A 21,347-nucleotide genomic window follows, 5' to 3' on the forward strand; every position below is an offset into this window, starting at 1 on the left:
GTCTCTGCCCAACGTGGTCTTGGCTCATTGGGTGCCCATCGATGGGAATGCCTGCCCCACGCTTTCAGGTTAAACTCATCTGTCCTTTTGGATCCAGCTCACAGGTCTCTTTCTGATGCCCTCCTGTCCCCCCCACCCCCACCCCCCCAAAACCCCCGCAATAATCCTTCCTCTCAACTCCATGGTTCTTTGACATCTTTGTTGAAGTCTGTACCTGATCCAAGGTACCCGAGCGTGTTTGTCCTCTTTAATGCACGGTGAGGGTCTTGCAAACAAAGGTCCAGTCATCTGCATTGGTCATCTTCACATTGCCAGTGTCTGCTAAGGCCTGACCCATTGTTAGATGCTCAATAAATGTGTATTGAGGTGCGGCCCAAAGTTAGCTTAGGGTGGTCTAGGGTCTAAGTGTGTGAGGGAAACTGGAAAAGGCTTGTGGTGATTTGCACATATACCTTCTTTCAAAATGTTTATTTGTAATACTAGAGGCCTGGTGCATGAAATTCCTGCACTGGAGGGGGGGATCCCTCAGCTCAGCCTGAGCCCTCTCGCAGTCCGGGAGCCGTCCGGGGATGTCCGACGGATGGCTTAGGGCAGGGAGCGGGCCTAAGCCGTCAGTCGGACATCCTTAGTGCTGCCGGAGAGGCTGCTGTGGAAGCCAGAGAGGCTCCTGCCATCACCGCCAGCTGTGAGCTGGCTTCTGGCTGAGTGGCATTCCTGTGGGGGAGCACTGACCACCAGGGGGCAGCTCCTGCATTGAGCATCTGCCCCCTGATGGTCAGTGGGCGTCACAGCAACTGGTTGTTTGCGGTAGGGCTGAAACCAGCTCTCCATCATCCCCTGAGGGGGGTCCTAGATTGGGAGGGACTGCGGAAGGGCTCCAGGGCATGTCTGGCCATCTCACTCAGTCTCAATCGGCTGGACCCCAGCAGCAAGCTAAACTACAGGTCAGAGCGTCTGCCCCCTGGTGGTCAGTGCACGTTATAGCGAGCAGTTGAAACAGCATAGCATTAGCATGTTATGCTTTGGTTGAACGGCCAACTGGATGACTGGACACTTAGCATTATTAGGATTTTATTATATAGGATGTCCATGAGTATTGGCAATCTGTGTACATACTGAGCATAACTTGTAAACACAGAACTCAATTCTGCCTTTTGCACAAACTTTTTTTTGTTTCATATGTTGATAATTTGAGTAATGTGTCTGCATATTATTTATTGATATTTGTTTTTTTTAAATATTTTTTATTGATTTTTAGAGAGGAAGGGAGAGGGAGAGAGAAACATCAATGTGAGAAGGTAACATCGAGAGGTAGTCTCCCTCACCTCCACCAACGGGGATCGAGCCCACAACCCCAGGATGTGCCCTGACCGGAATTGAACAGGAAACCTTTCTGTGTACTAGATGACACCCAACCAACTGAGCCACACCAGCAAGGGCTATGCGTATTATTTAATTACAGTATAATTTTAGCTCATGTACCATAATGTTTCCATTTGACACTTTTAAATAATTTATGCATTTTTGACTCTGGGGAACATTTTTGTGCTTTAAAAACTATTATGGTAGAGCTCTGGTTAGTTTGGCTTAGTGGATAGAGTGTCTGTCTCTCCCCCTCCTTTCTACTCTCTAAAAATCAATGGGAAAATGTCCTCGGGTGGGCAGTCCAAATTGGGTACCTCTTTGGGAAACAGTAACTCTTCTGGAAGCAAACAAATAATTTAAAAAATTCTCATTACCTGTTGTGTTTTAAATTATTACTTAATCATCGTCACCTATAATTGTTCTCAGAAATTCTTCTCTCCCAGTGACAAGTTCATCCAAATAGTACTGTGTATTTGAGTAGTGCTTTGTCAAATATTTTCACACGTATATAACTTCAAGCAACCGCGAGGCAGGCTTGCTCCCAAGTACCATCTTTCCCTTTGTTTTCAAGTGTGAAAATTGAGGCTAGGAAATGTAAGTAATTCCTTCCTGGTTACATGGATAATTAGTGACAGTGCCAGGGCAGGGACGCTACAATTGTTAGTAATTGGAATTACTCTTTATTTTGGTATTTTGTTATAGAAGCATACATTTTAATTATTCCCAAATAATGGAAGAATATTAATTTATTTTATCTACAAAATGTGGGTAGCATTATACATCTTGTAGGATCGTTGTAAGCGTTAGTGATTATGTACAAGCACGCTGAGTGCCGTGTGAGGAGCAGAGTAAGCATTTTGTAAATTCTGGCTGTTATACTTATGGGATTATGGGATTATTTTGATTTTTTAATTAGAATATACCATTCGTATTTTTTCTTTTGTTAAAAAACTACAACCTGGTCGGTATGGCTCAGTGGTGGTTGAGCGTCAACCTATGAACCAGGAGGTCAGGGTATATGCCTGGGTTGCAGGCTCGATCCCCAGTGTGGGGTGTGCAGGGGGCAGTCGATCAATGATTCTCTCTCATCATTGATGTTGCTATCTCTCTCTCCCCCTTCCTCTCTGAAATCAATAAAACATATATACATATATATATAAAAACTATAAAAGAAATTCTCTCTCCGCCATGATTACTGTTTTGTCATTCCCCAAGTGAACTAACCATATTAGAACAATTAAACTCAACACAATGTCTCAAACTCAAACACAATGCAGATTTAGAGTTCATGTTCCAGTTTTATAATTTTTATTGTAGTGGTATCATTTACTTTGGTAAATTCATATCCCAATTTAAAATGCCCCAAAGCAAACAAAACTTTGTTATAAATTCAAATACTGTATTTTAAAATATACGTTACAAACAATAGCTGCATAGTGGAATTACTATTATAAGCAGTTACATTTATGATGCCCACTAGTAAGTTTTTACACTGCATATCAATTACACTAGATACATTGCATTATGATTACTGTTGCCTAGTACAGTAACTTTAGTACAATAGCTTATATGACTGCATTTTCAAAGCTTTAATGAAAGTAGCTTTTAACTGATATTAAATTAAACACTTTTACATATAGGATGTATTTTAGGTTAGATGCTTATGCAAGAATAAGCACTTAACATGCTATTATATCCTTGACAACAAAATTATTCCTTTCCCTAAATAGAATAAGCAACCTTAAAGAAATCTGAAGTAATTGAAAGAAAATTTTAACTATATCCCTGTATTATGTTAAAGATTAATTTTCTTCTGGTTAAAATATACCTTTTTGTTGTTGTTGAAATAAAGGAGAGAAAGAGAGACATACACAGAGAGAGAGGGAGAGACAGAGAAAGAGACAGAGAGGTTTCGGTTGAAAAGGCTGTACTAAAATGCTAACATAGCTATAGCCCTTGGATAATTCTTTAGTTGGGAAAAAAGTATGGTGAGTGATACTCAACATATTTTCTATTTAGAAAAAAATTAATAGCCTATAAATTTCTAATGTTTAAAACAGGTATTTTTTATTTAAGGTCTTAAAAGAAATATACCTGTATTAAACAAATTAGGTTGTTTAAAAAACTTTGCAACACTACTTACTCATAAATATATTTTCTATCCATATTTATTACACTTAGAACAATTTAAAAACATAAATCCTGCAAATACTCATAGCTTAGATAACAATACTGTTATCTTAATTCACACAAATGATTGCAGGAAATACTTATAAGACTTTATGTAATATTTTACCTAATGCTCACACCAAATACTCCAATTAATCACATTTAACTTTATAGATGGAAAAACTGGGATGGGGAGAGGTTGGATAATTGTTCTAGAAATTGTAGTAATCAGCTTTTCATGTGCAACTGGCCTCTTTTTTGTTGTTGTTGATACAGGACAATTTTTAAAGTTCTTTGAATAAAGTAACTCTTCTGGAAATCACAGAATGACTACAAAACACTTTCAGATGAAGGTTAATTTTATTTAATCAAATTAGAACTGGGCTATGTTCTATGCTTTGCTCAGAACTGCTCATGGAAAGTAACTGTTATTTTTCTAAGTGTGCAAATGATTGACTCAAAAGGAACATTTTTGGTTAAGGGAATAGAGAGTCCTCTTTAAAAGTTGTATAATTGTTTTCTTTTTCAATGAGAAAAATCTTTGTAGATATAACCAGCCATAGAAGCGTGATGAATTACTCAGTGTGTTTCTTATCACAGTACAACCATATTTAGATAAACCACTCCCTTTTCCTTAGAGTATTCAGGCATTAAGTCAAAGATTTTACTAAGCTGCTAATGCTTACCATCTCTGATAAAATTTCAAGGGAACAAAAACGATTATTTGGAGGATAAATAAAATAGAAATCATACTGAATTTCTGATTTTATTTGTACTTCCCCTTTCCAAAAAATATATCCATAGTTAAATTCAGAGAAATTTTGCCCCTTACCCCCCCCCCCCAAGAGAATCACACATCAATCGTAACATTCATACTTAAACTTCCACTTGGGACAGAAGGCGGTCAGCACGGCCCACCTTGGTCCATCCTAATGTCATTTTCAAATCAAGTCAAATCCTGTCTTTGGGTTAATGAGCTGCTGATGGAGGTTTGATAGAGGGAATACTGCATGATCTCCTCATGATAAGCCTGACTTCTATATCTGGTAGGTTATCCTGTTTAGTCTGTAAACAGCCTTCATCAGTGGCTGCTAAATGAAGATCAAAGCGAAGAGAAACAGATTTTTTCCTTAACCGAGGGTTATCTTTAAAGAAGGAACCTTCCCATTCTTTAATAACTTCATCCACTTTCTCTGTCCTGAAATGATAAAATAAACCTTTCTACATGAAGACGTACGGATGTATGAAAAAAATATGTAATATATATTCCATATGAAAAAGAAATCAAGAAGCTTGAATGATTTATAATTGACATTTTAAGTTTTACAATGAACATCATGATATTTATAATTGATATACTTTTAGAAATCACATAACTATAATCTCAAGGAATTCTATGGAACGCTCATGGGTTGCTATATATATTTTTAAAAATGGTGAATTAAGGATTGAGCATTCCTTTATCTGAATTTTTGTTTACATATGCTTACTCATGTCAGATTAAAAATCACAGCAAATTAAAATTATGCTTGGAAACATTCAAACAAAGATTACTGAGATTATTCGATTGAAGTTAATTTCTTTACACGTTTATTTTATTTCTCAGTCAGCGTTACTTTACTTACTGAATAGTACCATGGGCTTCAGTGCTCTCCTTCACGACATTTCCATTTAATATTGCCTGTTTGGTCACTGTTTCCACCTTTTCATTCTCACACTTTTGTGGGACTTTTGTTGAAAAAGAGATTTCATTTATAATGGCTGTGAAAATTTTTATTTATGAAATATTAAATTACAATATTGAAGTATTTATCACAGTCAATTCACATGTTAAAATTTATTAAGTATTGCTTATGTTTGCTACATTAGAGTGTTCAATTTATTTATAATCCCAACAAATGGCACTTTGCTTTTCAAGTTAATTTATTTATATCAGAAACTCACCTGAAGGTAAAACAAAACCAACTCTACTTGTAGTTTTTTTTTCTTTTTTTCCTCCTTGGATACAACCATAATATCTGAAATTGGAAAGAATTATATTATAGGAGCAACAAAGTATTAGCAGAGAATGGAAACAAATGCTCACTGATAAGAGAATGGATAAATTGTAGTATGTTCATCCAACTGAAATACTATTTAGCAGTGAAAATAAATGAACTCAGGGTACACTGGATCCTTATGGATGAATCTCCCAAGTACAACATTGAGTGAAAAAAAGAGTAAGTTTATAAAGGTTAAAATAATATGCAAAACAACTTCATATTTTGTTTAGGGATACATACATATTCATATAATAAGCATCAAATTTGGGAGCCAGGTTAGATTGAGGGAGGAGGATGAGATTGGGGGGATGTGGTTTAGGTGTGGGGGATGAGGAGTGGAACAGACTTCAACAACATTGTGTATGTCTCACTGAGCTGGGGGAAGTGCATACACAGGAGTTCATTACATCTTTCTTGATACTTTCTTATATATATTAAATATGGCATAATAAAAATTATATTACAGAAATATTAAAGACCAGGTTACCAATATTTTGAAGAATTAGGAATTAAATAAAATTCACAACCTTTTATTTTATTTAATAATAAATTATATGTATCCTATATAATAAAGAGGCAATATGCAAATTGACTGTCATGCCCTCGCATAAGATGGCTGCCCCCATGTGGTCACAAGATGGCCACCACAAGATGGCCAGCAGGAGAGGGCAGTTGGGGGTGATCGGGCTGGCAGGCAGAAGCAGTTAGGGGCAATCAGGCAGGCAGGCAGGTGAGCGGTTGGGAGCCAGCAGTCCCAGATTGTGAGAGGGATGTCCAACTGCCGGTTTAGGCCGGATCCCATAGTCAGACATCCCCCGAGGGGTCACAGATTGGAGAGGGTTCAGGCTGGGCTGAGGGACAACCCCCTCCCCCCCCAGTGCATGAATTTCGTGCACCGGGCCTCTAGTATTTACATAATACTATTTTAAGCCCTTTACAAATGTTAATTTGTTTAATCTTCACAGCAATGCTATGAGGTAGGTAATATTGTTCCCATTTTAGAGATGAGAAAACTGATGCACAGAGAGCTTTAGTAACCTGCCTGGCTTCACTCTGCTAGTAAGTGGTATATTTTGAATTTAATTTACGTTTTTCAAAGATTTAATGAGTGTCAAGACATTATAGGTTAAAGCAGTTTCATCTAGTTTTATAGAAGTCTCAGAATTCTGAAGCAAGCAAGAATAAAGGTTTCTTTTTAAAGAAGAAGTGGTATTTATATACAGTGAAATATTACTCATCCATAAAAAAAAAAAAGAATGAAATCTTGCCACCTGCAACAACATGGATGGATCTAGAGGGTATTGTGCTAAGTGAAGTAGGTCAGACAGAGAAAGACAAATGCCATATGATTTCTTATATGTGGAATCTAAAAAGCAAAACAAATGAACAAGCAGACTAGAAACAGATCCTAGATTCAGAGAACATCTTGATAGATGCCCATGGGAGGGGGCTGGAGGCAAGTACAAATTGGTAGTTACAGCATAGTCATGGGAATGTAAAGGACAGTATAGGAAATATAGTCAATAATATTGTAATTACTATGCATGATGTCAGATTTATTAGGTGATTTTTAAAAGTTATATACATGTCTAATCACTGGGTCGTATGTCTGAAACTAATATATTGTATGTTGACTGTACTTGAAAATTTAAAAAAATATATTTAACCAGTTAACTGCCACGCATCCAAAACGGAAACCATCCCCACACGACACTGATGCTTATGGCGTACAAAGGGTTAAAAAAAAAGAATAGTTTTGTTTTGATGGGAACATGCAAAATTGGAGGTTGTGCCATGTTCAAAGCCATATGACCTTATAAGTGGTTGCAGATTATGAAATTGTGTGAATCAATAAGAATTCCTCTTTGCTACCTTTGTTATCAGGACATCTGGAAGTCTTCTAAATCATATACTCCAAACACCATTGCTTTCCATGGTTGTAATATTTTGGTGTTTGATGTGTGGTGGGAGTGGGCCTTTTGTGTGTGTTCGGGGGGGATGTGGTAGTAAGAGTTTTCCAAACTTTCTTTGTGGGCGGTCCGTATAAGGCAATGACTAATTCTAAAAGGTTTGTGTGGCAAGGAAAGTGGGAAAGTTTAGAAAGCTCATTTTTGTATTGATTGGTAATTCTTTACATTTTGTTCTAGTCTTGCTGTGCTCCTGTTGTAGCTTATGCCCCTGACTTTGGTTATTTTGTCCATGATTTGTGGAGGCTGGAAATACTTCTCATATTCTTTGCAGTGCGTACTGCTCCTGTTTAATTGTAGGAACTCAGTGGTCCTGCCATGGTGCTGATTTCTTTAGATTTAATTTATCTGGTTACGTCAACAATGACATAAGTGGCTTTGCATTCCTGGCCACTTGTCATGAACCATATGGGATCAGGTACCTGATTTCTTCCTTTTCTAGGAGGCGGCGGTACGTTGCTATTTCTTGTTCTAGCCTCATCTTCGTGTTGAGAAGCATCTCATGCTCTTGAAGCTGCTTCTCGATGCCGTGCCTTACTTCCTGCAGCTCTTTTTCCAGTCCTTCGATCACGGCCTCCAGGTCTTGCAGCTGCATCTGGTAATGCTGCTCACTGGCCTGCAGGGAGTTTTCGAGGCCCCGTTCCTGTTTTAGATAGATCTTCATCAATGAATCAGTGAAACACAATGAGTTTCTGAATTCTGATTTGCAATGTCTTCATTCTATTGTGTTTTTTCTTTTTTAAAAAAGGTTGTAATAATTCTACAGCACTTAGATGAGAGGTGATGGTTTGGCTTAGTAGATAAAGCATCGGCCTGCAGACTGAAGGGTCCTGGGTTCAATTCTGGTCAAGGGCACATGCCTAAGTTGCGGGCACGATCCTCAGTAGAGGGTGTGCAGGAGGAAGCCGATCAATGATTCTCTCTCGTCATTGATGTTTCTGTTTCTGTCTCTCCCTCTCCCTTCCTCTCTGAAATCAATAAAAAGATATTGAGAGGTGTTTCCTTACAGCTTTATGTATGGCCCAAATATTTTAAAAAATATGTTTTATATATATATTTAGAGAGCCTACTATTTCAAATAAGTCCTCTGATAATTTATGTGGTCAAATAATCCTATCTAATAAAGAGGGAATATGCTAATTGACCCTCACGCTGGCACAAAGATGGTGGTGCCCAGTCCCCTCAGCCCCACCAGGGCAGCAGGCACGCGGCAAGTCTGGGCCCGCTCCCAGGTGGGCCCGACCACTCCGCGTGCCTGTCTCCAGAGTCCCCCAGTCCCCTCACCCCCCCAGCCACCCAGGGTCAGCCTGAGGGGCAGGCAAGCCTCGGATGGCAGCTGCCCAGCCGCCCAGGGCCGCCCGAGGCTCAGGTAACCAGGGCTGCAGGGCTGGCCGAGGCTTGCGTTGCCGGTAGTGGCAGCAGCAGAGGTGTGATGGGGGCGTCGCCTTCCCCTGATCACGGGATCGCCTCCCGCCCCTGAGGGCTCCTGGACTGTGAGAGGGGGCAGGTCGGGCTGAGGGACCCCCCGCCTCCAGTGCATGAATTTTCATGCACCGGGCCTCTAGTAATAATAATAATAATAACTATGAACCAGGAGGTCATCCGTTCGATTCCCGGTCAGGGGCACATACTAGGTTGTGAGCTTGATCCCCAGGATGGGGCGTGCAGGAGGCAGCTGATCAATGATTCTCTCATCATTGATGTTTCTGTCTCTTTCTCCCTCTCCCTTCCTCTCTGAAATCAATAAAAAAAATTTAAAGAAAGAATAAGAATAAGAATTCTGCAGTGTGATTAACTTATCATTTTTTTAAGTATTAAAAATATAGACTATTAAATAACAAAGCCAAAGCAGAATGCATATGAAAAGCATTTTAGGAAAGTGTTTAAATATTTTCTTATTAGACATCTCAAAAGTATGGGCTCTCCACTGTGGTGACTTTGGATAATGACAAGAGCTCTATTTCCCCACTCCAGCAATGAGAGAACCACAGGGCAATAAGCAAGGGTCACTTAATTTGTATCGGAGCAAACTAAACCTGGAGTGAAGGAGGGAAAGGGGTAGTTAAACTAGGACCTGGGGTAGAATTCAATGGCCTTGATTTCTTGTTCACAGCGAGTTTCTCACTGTAAGGTAATGGGGTTCCCCCTGCCCCCCGCCTCCTTAATCAAGTAGCATCTGGGGACTGCATGGGCCAGTTGCTTTGGAGACCAGGCTTACCACAGCATGGAGAGATTCAATTTCCACTTGCAGGTGGTGCCATTGGCGCCGGGCTTCCTTGAGTTCTGCTTGAGCTGCCCTTAAAGCCTCTTCATCTTTGTCCATCTTTTTGCTCAGATCTTCTTCCAGCTAGAAGAGAGCCAACAACAACAATAGCAAGAAAAGAAAGAGCACTCTTGAAAGTGAGGCATTTCAGAGCAATGATAGAAAAATAGCATGGGAATCGAATCATTATTTTCCTTAAGTTGTTAGATTATAAATGTATGTTTTAGTGCTTCGTTACTAATCATTTAAATGTTTGAGCAAGTCCATTGTCCTCTCAGCCTCAGTTTTCTCAGATGTAAAACGAACCTCAAAAATCTCTTTCTGCTATGGCAGTCTATGAAATGCAGAAAAAAAAATACACCCATTTTAATACAAAGTAACAGTTTACAGGACCTAAGTTTGAGACCTCTGATTCTTAACTTTCCAGTATTTATGGCATTAATAAGGAATAATGATTGAAATTAGCTACTATTTCCCCCCATATTTTCTTGTTGGTTGCTTTATAAAAGCAGATAAACTGTTATATAACCTAAATTAATCAATTATTGGACTGGGTACATAGATAGGGAATAAACATTGCTGGAAAGTATATTATGAATAATTTAGAGAAGTTATCACAGGCATTAGAAACTCTAAAATAGATTTCAGTATTAAGCTAACCCACTATTGATTTATCTTTTTCAATATGGTCTTTTTAGAAGGCATGCTAATTTTGTTTATCTACAGTAGTAGCAAAAAAATTACTTCCTTAAAAATTGTTTTCTAAATGTCCTCATATTAAATAACAAATGGATTATTGTACAGTTAGCTTTAAATGTTCTAATACTGATGTTGAAAGTCAATGAAAGTATCTTTTGACAGGATTCTGAACATTTGGCCCCACGAGCAGTAGGAGCAGTGTATGAAATTGGTTGTAATATTTTGAAGCAAAAGTTACTACCTTTTTATGTTTTTATAAAAATGCATTTTAAAATTAAAAAAAATGTAATATGGTGGTGCAACAGATTTTTTAAAAAAGGAAACACTGCAGTACATGAAAGTCTGTAATGAAGTTTAGGGCAAAGTATTGGATAATATTTATATGTTTCTTTTGATTTGTTGTTCTCAGCGTTGTTGGCAAAGGCAAGCAGCATCAGAGCAGCTACCAAAGAAAGTGTTGAGAATTTAGGAGCTAGGAGTGCATGAAAACGATGGTATTCGTTGGTCTTTTGGATTTTTGGATGGGCAGCGAAGCTTGGATAGTAGCTAGATTCTGAAGATGGCCTGCAATGGACCACCCGTCCCCAAATGGATGTCTTCGTGTGGTGGCCTTCCACATTGAATGTGGGCTGACCTATGTCTTGCTTTAGCCCGTAGAATGTGGCAGAAGTGTCAGTTTTAGGCCTAAGCCTTAAGAAGTCCTGACAACTTGCAGTTCTATGCTTTTGGACCAGCATGTAAGAAATCTGCATACTCTGTTGGAGGGATCCTATAGAGAGGCCAGACGGAGAGAGATCCCGAGGCTGCATGGAGAGAGAGAAACATTTGTCTCTGCTGAGCCAGCCTTTCAAAAATCCCAACGTGCCAGGTCCATGAATGAGCCACCTTGGATGACCCAGCCCAGTTGTGCCCCAAGATGATTGCAGTCCCAGCCAATGTCACGTACAGCTGAAGTCACCCCCAGTGAACCTAGTCAAGTCATCGAATCGTGAGAGGGAACACAATGATTTCTTTACTCCAAGTTTTGGGGGTAGTTGTTATATAGTAATAAGTAACTGAAATAGCTCCCTATTGTGTAATAACTAAACAGGCTTTCTTGAATATATTTCAGCTGATTCTGAATTCTTTGAAAACAATCCCCTAAGGTAGATATGTTTAAAAAGACTAAACAAAATGTACTGTATGTAGTCTTGCTTTTTGGCTTTAGCTGATGCATTCCAGCATTGTGACTTGTAAACTAAATAACTTGTATTTTTACTAATGCAAAAAAAAGTGTTTATTAGGTTTATAATTTTCAGAAATTGTCATTAAAATTAATTGTCACTCCCCCTTTCTTTGTAAAAGGTGAATGAACTATTCCAACAGTTAAATATCCCAGTGACTCGGCTTAATCCAGGATACTGATCATTCTTTATGAAGACTGACAATGTTGTCCAGAGGTAAAACTTACAATATTACTAAAAATGAATTGCGAATGGAGTCAAGTCCCATGATTTCCCAGCAATACTTTCCCCCCTTTTTGTGATGTTCTTAAGTAAACTCCTTGCAGTATTTGGGTGCTCAAAATAGGACTTGAAGTCAGATATGGTAGGTAAACTAGAAAAAAAAAATAAAAAAAAATCCTTGAATTTCTGAATCTTTGTTTCTAAAATATTTGTTTGTACCTTTGTTTAAAGATTTGAGATCCTAATTAATTGCTGAAGGTGTTTGTCACTTTAAAACAAAGTAAGTCTATAAAACTAGGATTTAACCCTTATTTAACTTGGCTCTCTCTTGTCTTTAAAACTTAAATATAGCATGCCTAAATATTGGAAATAAACATTTATAAACATTGTGTCATCTTATAGCACAAAAGCAAAAAGCTATAATCTAAGTGGAGAATCTATCAATTGGTGGTGGTGGGGGGGTTTGATTGTCCCGATTTATATCAGAATTGTTCTGAATGCCCTGTTCTTGTGCCCAGATGATTTCTATTTATAACGATCTGGAACAAAACTGAACTCATTACAAATATCTAGAAATATTTTACTTCGTTTTCCTCAACAAAGTGTGCAAGCTAATAAATCGTACTATAAAGCTTGCCATTTTAAAGATGTCATTTAAATTATCTCTATAAATAACTCTGTATTATCTTTGAAGGATATTTGAAATGCTTCCTCCTTGGAGGATGTCGAGAGAGGTACGAGTGCACCATTTTATTGTATGTTGACCCCATGGTTAATTAATGATCGTTACCTCATAATTTACATAAAAATGAAATGCATCAATCAACACTTATTTCGTGGTCACTTAACAGTATAATCACAGCATTTCCCCCTGTTGTCCCCGTCACATTGCAGTAAAACCTAAATTCCTTCCCCAGTATATGCTGCATTGAAAAGGAAATACTGTACCTCAGAGAGGCCGGGACAGGAATTGGATAGACATGGATTGTCTCCTTATCCTGGAGGGTGTCTGTCTGTATGAAATCATTACCTGGATCCTTGTTGAGAGCACGGTCTCTATCTGATTTCTGGTGAGGAGCTGTTCATAGTTTGCCCTGATCTCATTGAGTAGCTGGGACAGCTCCATTCTTTTCCCATCCTCCACCTTGGCTAACTGAACCTTATCGATAGGATGAGTCGCTGCTGCAGCAGCAGCGCTGCTCTGTCTGCCTCCCAGCCCAGAGCCCCCGTGGAGCCTTAAAGACACAGAGCTCCTTTTTCACAAGCCATGGAAATTCCCGTGTTCCTATTTAATTATGCAAATATTTGGTAAACCCTTTTCTCCTGTTGTTGGTATAGTAGAAATGTCAGACCCTCCATAAAGGAACAACAACAACAAAAATGAAAACATCCTCAGTATGTCTGAATTGGTTCTCTATAAAACTGAGTACTTTTTTTTTTTCCGGGAAGAAAAAAAGGAAAGGTAATTTATCTCATGGGAATGAAATCAGGCATAGTATAAGGACAATTATATTTTGTTTTCCCAAGATATTGCATGGAAATAAATCTGGGCCCAAAACATGATAGCTGAATTTCCTTTTACAGTTTTGCTCACCATTTGAATTCCCTAAACAAATGCTGTGGTAGGGCATTAGGATAGGGTGTAAGTCTTGGAGATTCTGACAGTTATTGGAGAAAGCCACCATCAGATTCAGTTGACAGTTGTCATTCGCCACAGGTCTGATGGATTGTATTTCTCTCAGATGCATACGGTGTGGCCCATGTTGGGCTGCTGGCCTGACAGCGGGTTGGATGTACTGACGTGAATTCCTGAAGGCCCATTACAGATGAAACCACAGCGAGAGGTAAGTGCTAACAGAGTACCAGAGCTGAGAGCTAACACTTGCCCCGTTTTAACAAGGTTGAGGAAAGTACCACCAGATGTCCCCGGACAGGGTGTATTCACTGAGGTCGGATTCATTGTGCTGTTGCTCCTTCAATAGTCAACATGGAGTTAATGACAAGCTCAGGCTCATAAATATAACATTTGTGCAGCTCTTCGAACTTTAAAAAGCACCTTCCCATCTATCATTGCATCCAATCTTCATCTCCCTGTCATTTTTGTACCAGTAAAGACTGAGGCAGGAGGGGTTAAAGTGTCTTGCCCAAGGTCACATGGTGATGTAATGGCATGGTTGGGACTGGGACTTGGATTGGTTGGTTGTGTTCCATGTCTCTGCATTCTCCCTCTCCCTGCCTAAATTTCTTGTTCAAGCTGGCCAGCTAGTTGCTAGATGTGACTGAAATGTTTTTGAGACTGGATCTGTTGTTATTGTTATTTGTAGAAAGGCTTGGCTGAAATTGTGTCTGGAGCATCGTTCAGGAAACAGTCCTCGGCTCTCGCACTCACAGGACCTTTGAATGTGCGTGCATCATGCTCTCTCAATTTTTGAATTAACTCACTGCTGGCCAGCCCGATCTGTGCCGGGCATTCCCACAGTCCCCTTCAAACAAAGCTGGTCATTTATAGCCCCTGCTCAGAGGAGGTTCCAGATCATTCTTGTACTCTGTTTAACCTGACCCATGCCTCCTTCACCCCCTCTCCCCGCAACCAATCACAAGGATTGGTCTAGGGATGAACACCTGACTCATGGACAGCCAGTCCATAGGTCAGAGACCTGTGATGTACCCGATACAAAAGCTGACTTGGGAGGGCCACTTATGATTATCTAGGCCAAACTGATTCTCTTTCTTGGTAACTGCAAAGGAGAATATAGAGAATCAGGCACTTGGTGATGGGAGGAGAAGGAAGAAAGTAAAGAATTATACTCTTGTTACTTTATGTAGTTCCTGCTAATCTCTGCCTAAAATACAGAGTGGAACTAGATTCCACAGAGGGCTGGCAATCCCGGTATTTCTTATGCACCCTAAAGCAGTATTTTCCGATAGGAATATAATGCAAACCACACATGTGACTTTAAACTTTCTAGTAGCTGTATCAAGAGATAAAAACAGAAATAAGTGACATCAATTTTAATGGATTTTACTTAACCTGATATATCCAAGATATAATTACTAAACGTATAGTCAATATAAAATATTCATGAGATATTTTATATTCTCCCCTTTGGATACTGTCATTGAAATCCAATGTGCATTTTTAGAGCCCATCCCAGTTTGGACCAGCCACATTTAAAGTGTCCAATAGCCACTTGGCTAGTGGCTACTGTATTGAACGGTGTAGCTCTAATGCTTTATCTGTCCTATATATAAAGTTGTGATCAATTTTTATCCTAAAAAGCATATCAGATAGAACTGATGGCAACACAAGTTTATATGAAATGGATTTCTCTTCCAGGCAGTTGCAACTCTGAATCTTTTGTCTTTGCACAAAATTAAAAGACCAGTCCAGCTGATCTTTTAATTTTGGGGATAATCCTGTAGAGCTTGGGTATTCTTTTATTTATTAAGTAATTTCTTTATCAGCTTAAGATACTGTGAGTTTCTTTTTAAGTCAATCATGCATTTTAACCCTTTGCACTCGCTTTTTTCTCAATTCCTTTATTCTACTCGGGATTTAATTTTTTAAATACCCCAGATTTTACAAAGCGCGGCAGTAGAATAAAAAACTGGAGTTACTTTTCATGCAAACTTATTTATTTGGATTTTTTTATATTTCAAATTATTGATACATTCAAAGGGTATGAAAAGAGCTGCTACCGATGCTAACCGTGTCGAGTCACACTCGACATCCGAGTGCAAAAGGTTAATAGGCTTATAGTTGCATAATTGTACTTTAAAGTATTGTTTTAAGTGATAGGCCTCTACTTTACTGGTTTGTCCCCTTTTTGTTCTATTGTTGATTTTTCTACTCATAGGAGCATGCCTCTACATGGTATAGTTTCATGTATCAGTTAGGCATATAATTAGACACAGAGATTTGTGTTGGAACATGTCGTCAGCATTTCTCAGCATGTTCGAGGTGCATGAGCAATGCTTACATGCTTGTCCCACACATAACATTTCATACAGAGTGATTAAGCAGAGTTTACGGTAGTACATATGCAGGCATGTTCTTGACAGATACCAAATTCATTCTTTGTGGCTGTAACTCAAGTAAAAAGTATGGCTATTTCCCTGATCAAGGACTCTGCCTTGGGTTCTATTTTCTCTGGCATCTTCCCTATTGCTTCCCCTTCCTACCTTGTTCTCTGCAGCCCAACATACACAAAGAATGTTTCATGCTTAAAAATGAATGTTACTAGAGGGTGAGGCCAGTTTAGCATCAAATGTGTACAGTTTCGGTGTATTACAAATCAGATTATGCCCCGGCCAATGTTTCTAAGTGGTTAGAACGTCAGCCCAAGTACCCGAGAGTTTCGGGTTTGATTTTCAGTGTCTCTCTCACATTGATGTTTCTCTCTCTCTCTCTCATTCTTTCACTCTCTCCTCCCTTCTACTCTGTCTAAAAATCAATGGAAAAAATATCGTTGGGTGAGGATTAACAACAACCAACTAAACAACCAAACAAAAAAAACCACACAAATACAGCCTGGCCGGTGTTGCTCAGTGGTTAAGCATTGACCCATGAGCTAAGAGGTCTCTGGTTCGATTCACAGTTAGGGCACATGCCCCAGTTGTGGGATGCAGCTGATTGATGTTTCTATCTCATTAATGTTTCTATCTCTCTATTCCTCTCCCTTCCTCTCTCTCTCAAATCAATAAAAACATTTCAACAACAACAACAAATACAATTCAGGTTACATTGTTAGCTCTGCAGACGATAAGCACTAAACAAAACTATTCAGGAATTCAGCTTCCTTTTCTCCAGGCCCCTTTTCCTCTCGAGGTGGCTTAATGAAGTGCCAGCCTTTGAGGTCACAGCTCTTAGCCTAAAACTGGGCATCCATCACTGGTCCCTTAAGCTACATATTTTGCTTTTCTATTCAGATCCCTGGAAGAGAAGCCTTTGTGGGGTGCTAAGTACATCTCCCTCACCAACTCTCACTGGTATTCCCTTAGCTTACTCTATCTTTAAAATCCTGATTTTTTTCTAAACCTCCTTTTTCTACCTGATGACATTGGCCCGACTGTCTTCTAACTGAGTGCATCGGAGGGAACATTGTAGCTCATATGGGAAGACATTATGTGTTAGATTTTGAATCCTCATCAGAGATGGCGTGGTCATCATGTGGAGCGTTTTCTGGTAAAGAGAAGCAGTAAAGTGGAAGAGGCAGTGAGTAGAAAAACCAGAGGCTGACCGGCGATGGAGGAAGCAAAGTTCAGAAATTTCTCTGCGTGGCTTTCAGCATCCACCCGACCTAAGCCAGCGTGTGTCTCGGAATGGACCTCCTCTGACAATAGGGCTGGTCGCTTCCTGGTCCTGGATGCACGCCCCGCACAACTGTTGTGGCAGCGATAGCCGAGGCAGCCCTCAGGATGGAGCATTTATGTGTTTCCAATGCCTTGAATGCAGGACCCAGCTTAGGTGTTCCTCTTTTGTCCTCTCCAGTCACTTCCTCGGGGACAGATTGTGTGGGAAGCATGAGGAGACCTGTGTGGATCACATAGGACATAGTTCTCATCTGTAACAAACGTTCATATAGCTTCGGATATTATTTTTGCTTCTTGGTCTTCACATAATGGCTTGAGTTATTGACTTGTATATTCATTCAGCCATCCGACTGTCCTAGCCAGTTTGGTTCAGTGGATAGAGCGTCGGCCTGCGACTGAAGAGTCCCGGGTTTGATTCTGGTCAAGGGCATGTACCTAGGTTGCAGGCTCAATCCCTGGCCCTGATCAGGATGTGTGTGAAAGATAACCAATCCATTTGTCTCTCTCACATCGATGTTTCTCTCTCTCTGTCTCTCCCCCTTCCTTCTACTCTCTCTAAAAATCAGTGGATATCCTCAGGTGAAGATTAACAATAACAACAACAACAAAAAGCCATCCGATTGCCCACACTGGCGAAATGAACGAGCCTCTTCCAGAAGTGAACTCTCCATTTGCCATGCCCCTTTCTGCCTTCTGACGTCTCCTCGATGCTCATTGCCTCCTGAGTTTCTGCCGCCAGGGAAGAGCCCCCGGCTTTCTCTGGGCGGGACTCAGCTCCCTGGCAGCTGCTACAGGTGCATCTGGGTCTGTCTCCCCATCCTCCTCTCCCTTTCCTGCTTTCAACTTCTCTGCCAGTCTCCAAGTGTCTGAGCACCTCCCCGCTGTATAACTTTTTTTAAAAAAATACCTTTTAAAAAAATATTTTACTGATTTTTACAGAGAGTAGAAGGAAGGGAGAGGGATAGAGAGTTAGAAACATCGATGAGATGAGAGAGAAACATTGATGAGATGAGAGAGAAACATCGATCAGTTGCCTCCTGCACAGCCCCTACTTGGGATGTGCCCGCAACCAAGGTACATGCCCTTGACCAGAATCGAACCTGGGACCCTTGAGTCCGCAGGTGGACACTCTATCCACTGAGCCAAACCAGTTAGGGCCAGCTGTATAGCTTTGAGACACTATGCGCATAGCTCATAGCACACTTACACTTGCATATCCACATGGATCCCTTTCTAAGGAAGCCCGATGTATAAAAATGGAGTCCCAGAATCCACACTTAGGCTTTTCGCAAACACACATTTTACAGAAGAACTTTTAGCTGTACAAATTTTTTGTTTTGTTTTTCATTATATTTCCTCTCGGGCTTGGAAGAGGCGGTAATCCAACTTTGGCAGTTAAATGGATGGCACTTAAAATACATAGATTAACAAAAGTTTGATTTCCCCACAATCTTTAAGTGAGGTTCAAAATGCTGGGTAATTGTTTTCTCCTTAACTGGACTGTGAACGTCTCAAGGGCAAAGAGCGCATGTCTTATGTTTCTTTGAAACCTGCTCCAACTCCCACTAATTTACTTGGGTTTTCCCACTAATCCCTTAGACTTAACGCTTATTTAATGCCTTTGAACAAATAAACGAATATCAGAGTAGGTTATCTTTTACCAACTTTATATCTTATCTTGAAAATGGAATGATTACTATTAAACTTCTCTTAAAAATATGCTTTGAATTCTGGAAATGTTCGTTGCAAGGCCTGGGTTTGTTTTGACTTTCTCATTATATAACCAGGAGGGGAGTTGCTCTCTTAGGGATTACTGGTGTGTATTAGGTCAGCATGGTAATCTGTCCTCTCGGGCGTGGAGCTGTGTTCAGATTAGAGACACTAATACAGCATACTGGCAATTATTCAGTGTGATACAACTTAATTACATAGATCAGCGATTTTCAACCCTTTTCATCTCATGGCACACATAAAGTAATTACTAAAATTCTGTGGCACGCCAAAAAAATATATTTTTTTGCTGATCTGACAGGAAAATAGGTATAATTTTGATTCATTCACACTGGACAGCGATTGTGTTGGCTGTTGTCATTTTTTTATTTGACAATATAAGGAAAAGAACTCAGTTCCCTTGACTGAATGGTCAGGTATTGCATACTTTAAAAATTCTTGCAGCACACAGGTTAAAAGTCATTGACATAGATCATAACATTGTACATGAATATAATACTTCCATTAAAGTGAATAGTTTTGAGCATTTGGAGAAAGCTGGAGTGTGTAGTTCTTACCCTCAAAAACCAATATCGTGCCCGGCTGGAGTGGCTCGGTGGATTGAGCATCGTCCCATGGACCAAGAGGTCCCAGGTTTGATTCCCGGTCAGGGCACATGCCCAAGTTGCAAGCTTGATCCCGTGTTGGGCATGCAGGAGGCAGCCAATCGATGTGTCTCTCTCGTCCATGTTTCTATCTCTCCCTCTCCCTTCCTCACTGAAATCAATAAAAACATATTTAAAAAACCCCAAACCAATACTGTGCTTGCTTTGGCAGCACATATACTAAAATTGAATGGTGCTGAGAAGGTTAGCAGGGCCCTTGCACAATAACATGCAAATTCGTGAAGCATTCCATAAAAAACAAAAAAAGAAAATCATCACCTCTGAACGCCCCCCTAAGCAGGCACAAGACTAGCTACTCATGCCTTAAAAGAGAGGTGCATTGAAGTCAGCACTGTTTGAGAACTAAGAAAACATTTTCTATTCTCTTGGATAAATCCTCACTGTTAGTCTTAAAGATTGAGTAAAACAGAGCCCATCCCCTTTTCAACTATAGGATAGCTGTGAGGACTTGTTTGGCGGTCCTAGCAGGAGAAGTGCAGCTACTCTTACACCCTGGACTGAAGACTGGTCCTCTCCTCTGTCGGGGAAGGTCGCCAGCATGCAGCTTCGGGAGGGATGCTCACGGAGTGGTGAGGGAGGCAGGGACACTGGCCTAGCCAGCCAGATCAGCTGGTTCAACCCTGGTGATCCATGGGGTGACCGATGTCGCAGCCAGCGCGCCCTCACATCCTGTGTGATAACTTGGATAGTTGAGCTACATCACTTTTTTCCTTTTCACTAAAACTTCAAATAGTTAGCAATCAATACGTTTTGAGCACTGTATGAAAAATAATCTGGTATTAAGATAAAAGCATGTTGCCCTAACCCAGTGGTCGGCAAACTCATTAGTCAAGAGAGCCAAATATCAACAGTACAACGATTGAAATTTCTTTTGAGAGCCGAATTTTTTAAACTTAAACTTCTTCTAACGCCACTTTTTCAAAATAGACGCGCCCAGGCCGTGGTATTTTGTGGAAGAGCCACACTCAAGGGGCCAAAGAGCTGCATGTGGCTTGTGAGCCGTGGTTTGCCGACCGCTGCCCTAACTGGTTTGGCTCAGTGGATAGAGCGTTGGCCTGCGGACTGAAAGGTCCCAGGTTCGATTCCGGTCAAGGGCATGTACCTTGGTTGCGGGCACATCCCCAATAGGAGGTGTGCAGGAGGCAGCTGATCGATGTTTCTAACTCTCTAGCCCTCTCTCTTCCTCTCTGTAAAAAATCAATAAAATATATATTTTTAAAGAAGATAAAAGCATGCATGATTCATTTTCTGACTTAGTGCTGAACACAGTTGCTGATTTCTTGAAGACTGTAGTCTGCAATGCTATGCTCATTCTGTGGTACAAAGTGTTCTGAAATTTGTGAACATTTTTTATTTCCTTTTAATTTTTTTTGGCCTCCTCAATTTGACTATTACTTCTCTTTGGCTTCTTACACCACTGGTCCATTCAGTAAACATTTTTTAAAAGTTTAATACATTTAAAGTTGTCTTTTGGCTTAAATGATAAACAATTACATTTGGAAATTAATACATTTTCTGAAATTTAGTTCAGTCTCTATAAAAAACAAAACTGTTGTAGGGCAAGCATAGTAGCCCTTCCCTGATTCCATAGTCTGTCATACCTTTTACAAGGTATTTTCACACTATTGCCTTCAGAAAAATTCATTCTACTAATCCTTTGAGCTTCAACTCCCTCTTAACCACTTTTT

General features: G+C 39.9%; 1 protein-coding gene, 1 long non-coding RNA gene and 1 other non-coding gene across 3 annotated transcripts in view; 2 read left to right on the forward strand and 1 right to left on the reverse strand.

Moving 5' to 3' along the window:
- Positions 1-4,503: 4,503 nt before the first annotated feature.
- On the reverse strand, positions 4,504-13,076 carry KRT222 (keratin 222). The gene is made up of 6 exons (XM_008144942.3): positions 12,981-13,076; positions 9,762-9,890; positions 7,966-8,186; positions 5,479-5,552; positions 5,160-5,295; positions 4,504-4,732 (listed from the first exon to the last, which is right to left on the reverse strand). Exons 1-6 carry the CDS (start codon positions 13,074-13,076, stop codon positions 4,504-4,506), a joined length of 885 nt encoding a protein of 294 aa, XP_008143164.2.
- Positions 11,861-21,347, forward strand: part of LOC114233351 (uncharacterized) — a 39,306-nt gene continuing 29,819 nt past the window's right edge. The window contains exons 1-2 of the long non-coding RNA XR_008554802.1: positions 11,861-11,944; positions 13,693-13,794. This is a non-coding gene — a long non-coding RNA (uncharacterized LOC114233351). The remainder of the gene's footprint in view (positions 11,945-13,692; positions 13,795-21,347) is intronic.
- LOC129147501 (U6 spliceosomal RNA) lies at positions 19,795-19,897 on the forward strand. Its single transcript, XR_008554868.1, has one exon. It is a non-coding gene; the product is annotated as a U6 spliceosomal RNA (small nuclear RNA).

Source organism: Eptesicus fuscus, chromosome 20 (assembly GCF_027574615.1).
Source record: "Eptesicus fuscus isolate TK198812 chromosome 20, DD_ASM_mEF_20220401, whole genome shotgun sequence".
NCBI classification, from domain to species: domain Eukaryota; kingdom Metazoa; phylum Chordata; class Mammalia; order Chiroptera; family Vespertilionidae; genus Eptesicus; species Eptesicus fuscus.

What these genes read in the sequence shown, in the direction of transcription:
- KRT222 (XM_008144942.3), bottom strand. Translation starts at nt 13,076, where the DNA reads ATGGAGCTGTCCCAGCTACTCAATGAGATCAGGGCAAACTATGAACAG. An exon ending in TGCTCTCAACAAGGATCCAG is followed by an intron (nt 9,891 to 12,980) that starts GTAATGATTTCA and finishes GCTCTCTTCTAG; the next exon opens with CTGGAAGAAGATCTGAGCAA. An exon ending in CTAGAAAAGGAAGAAATCAG is followed by an intron (nt 5,553 to 7,965) that starts GTACCTGATCCC and finishes TTCCAATTTCAG; the next exon opens with ATATTATGGTTGTATCCAAG.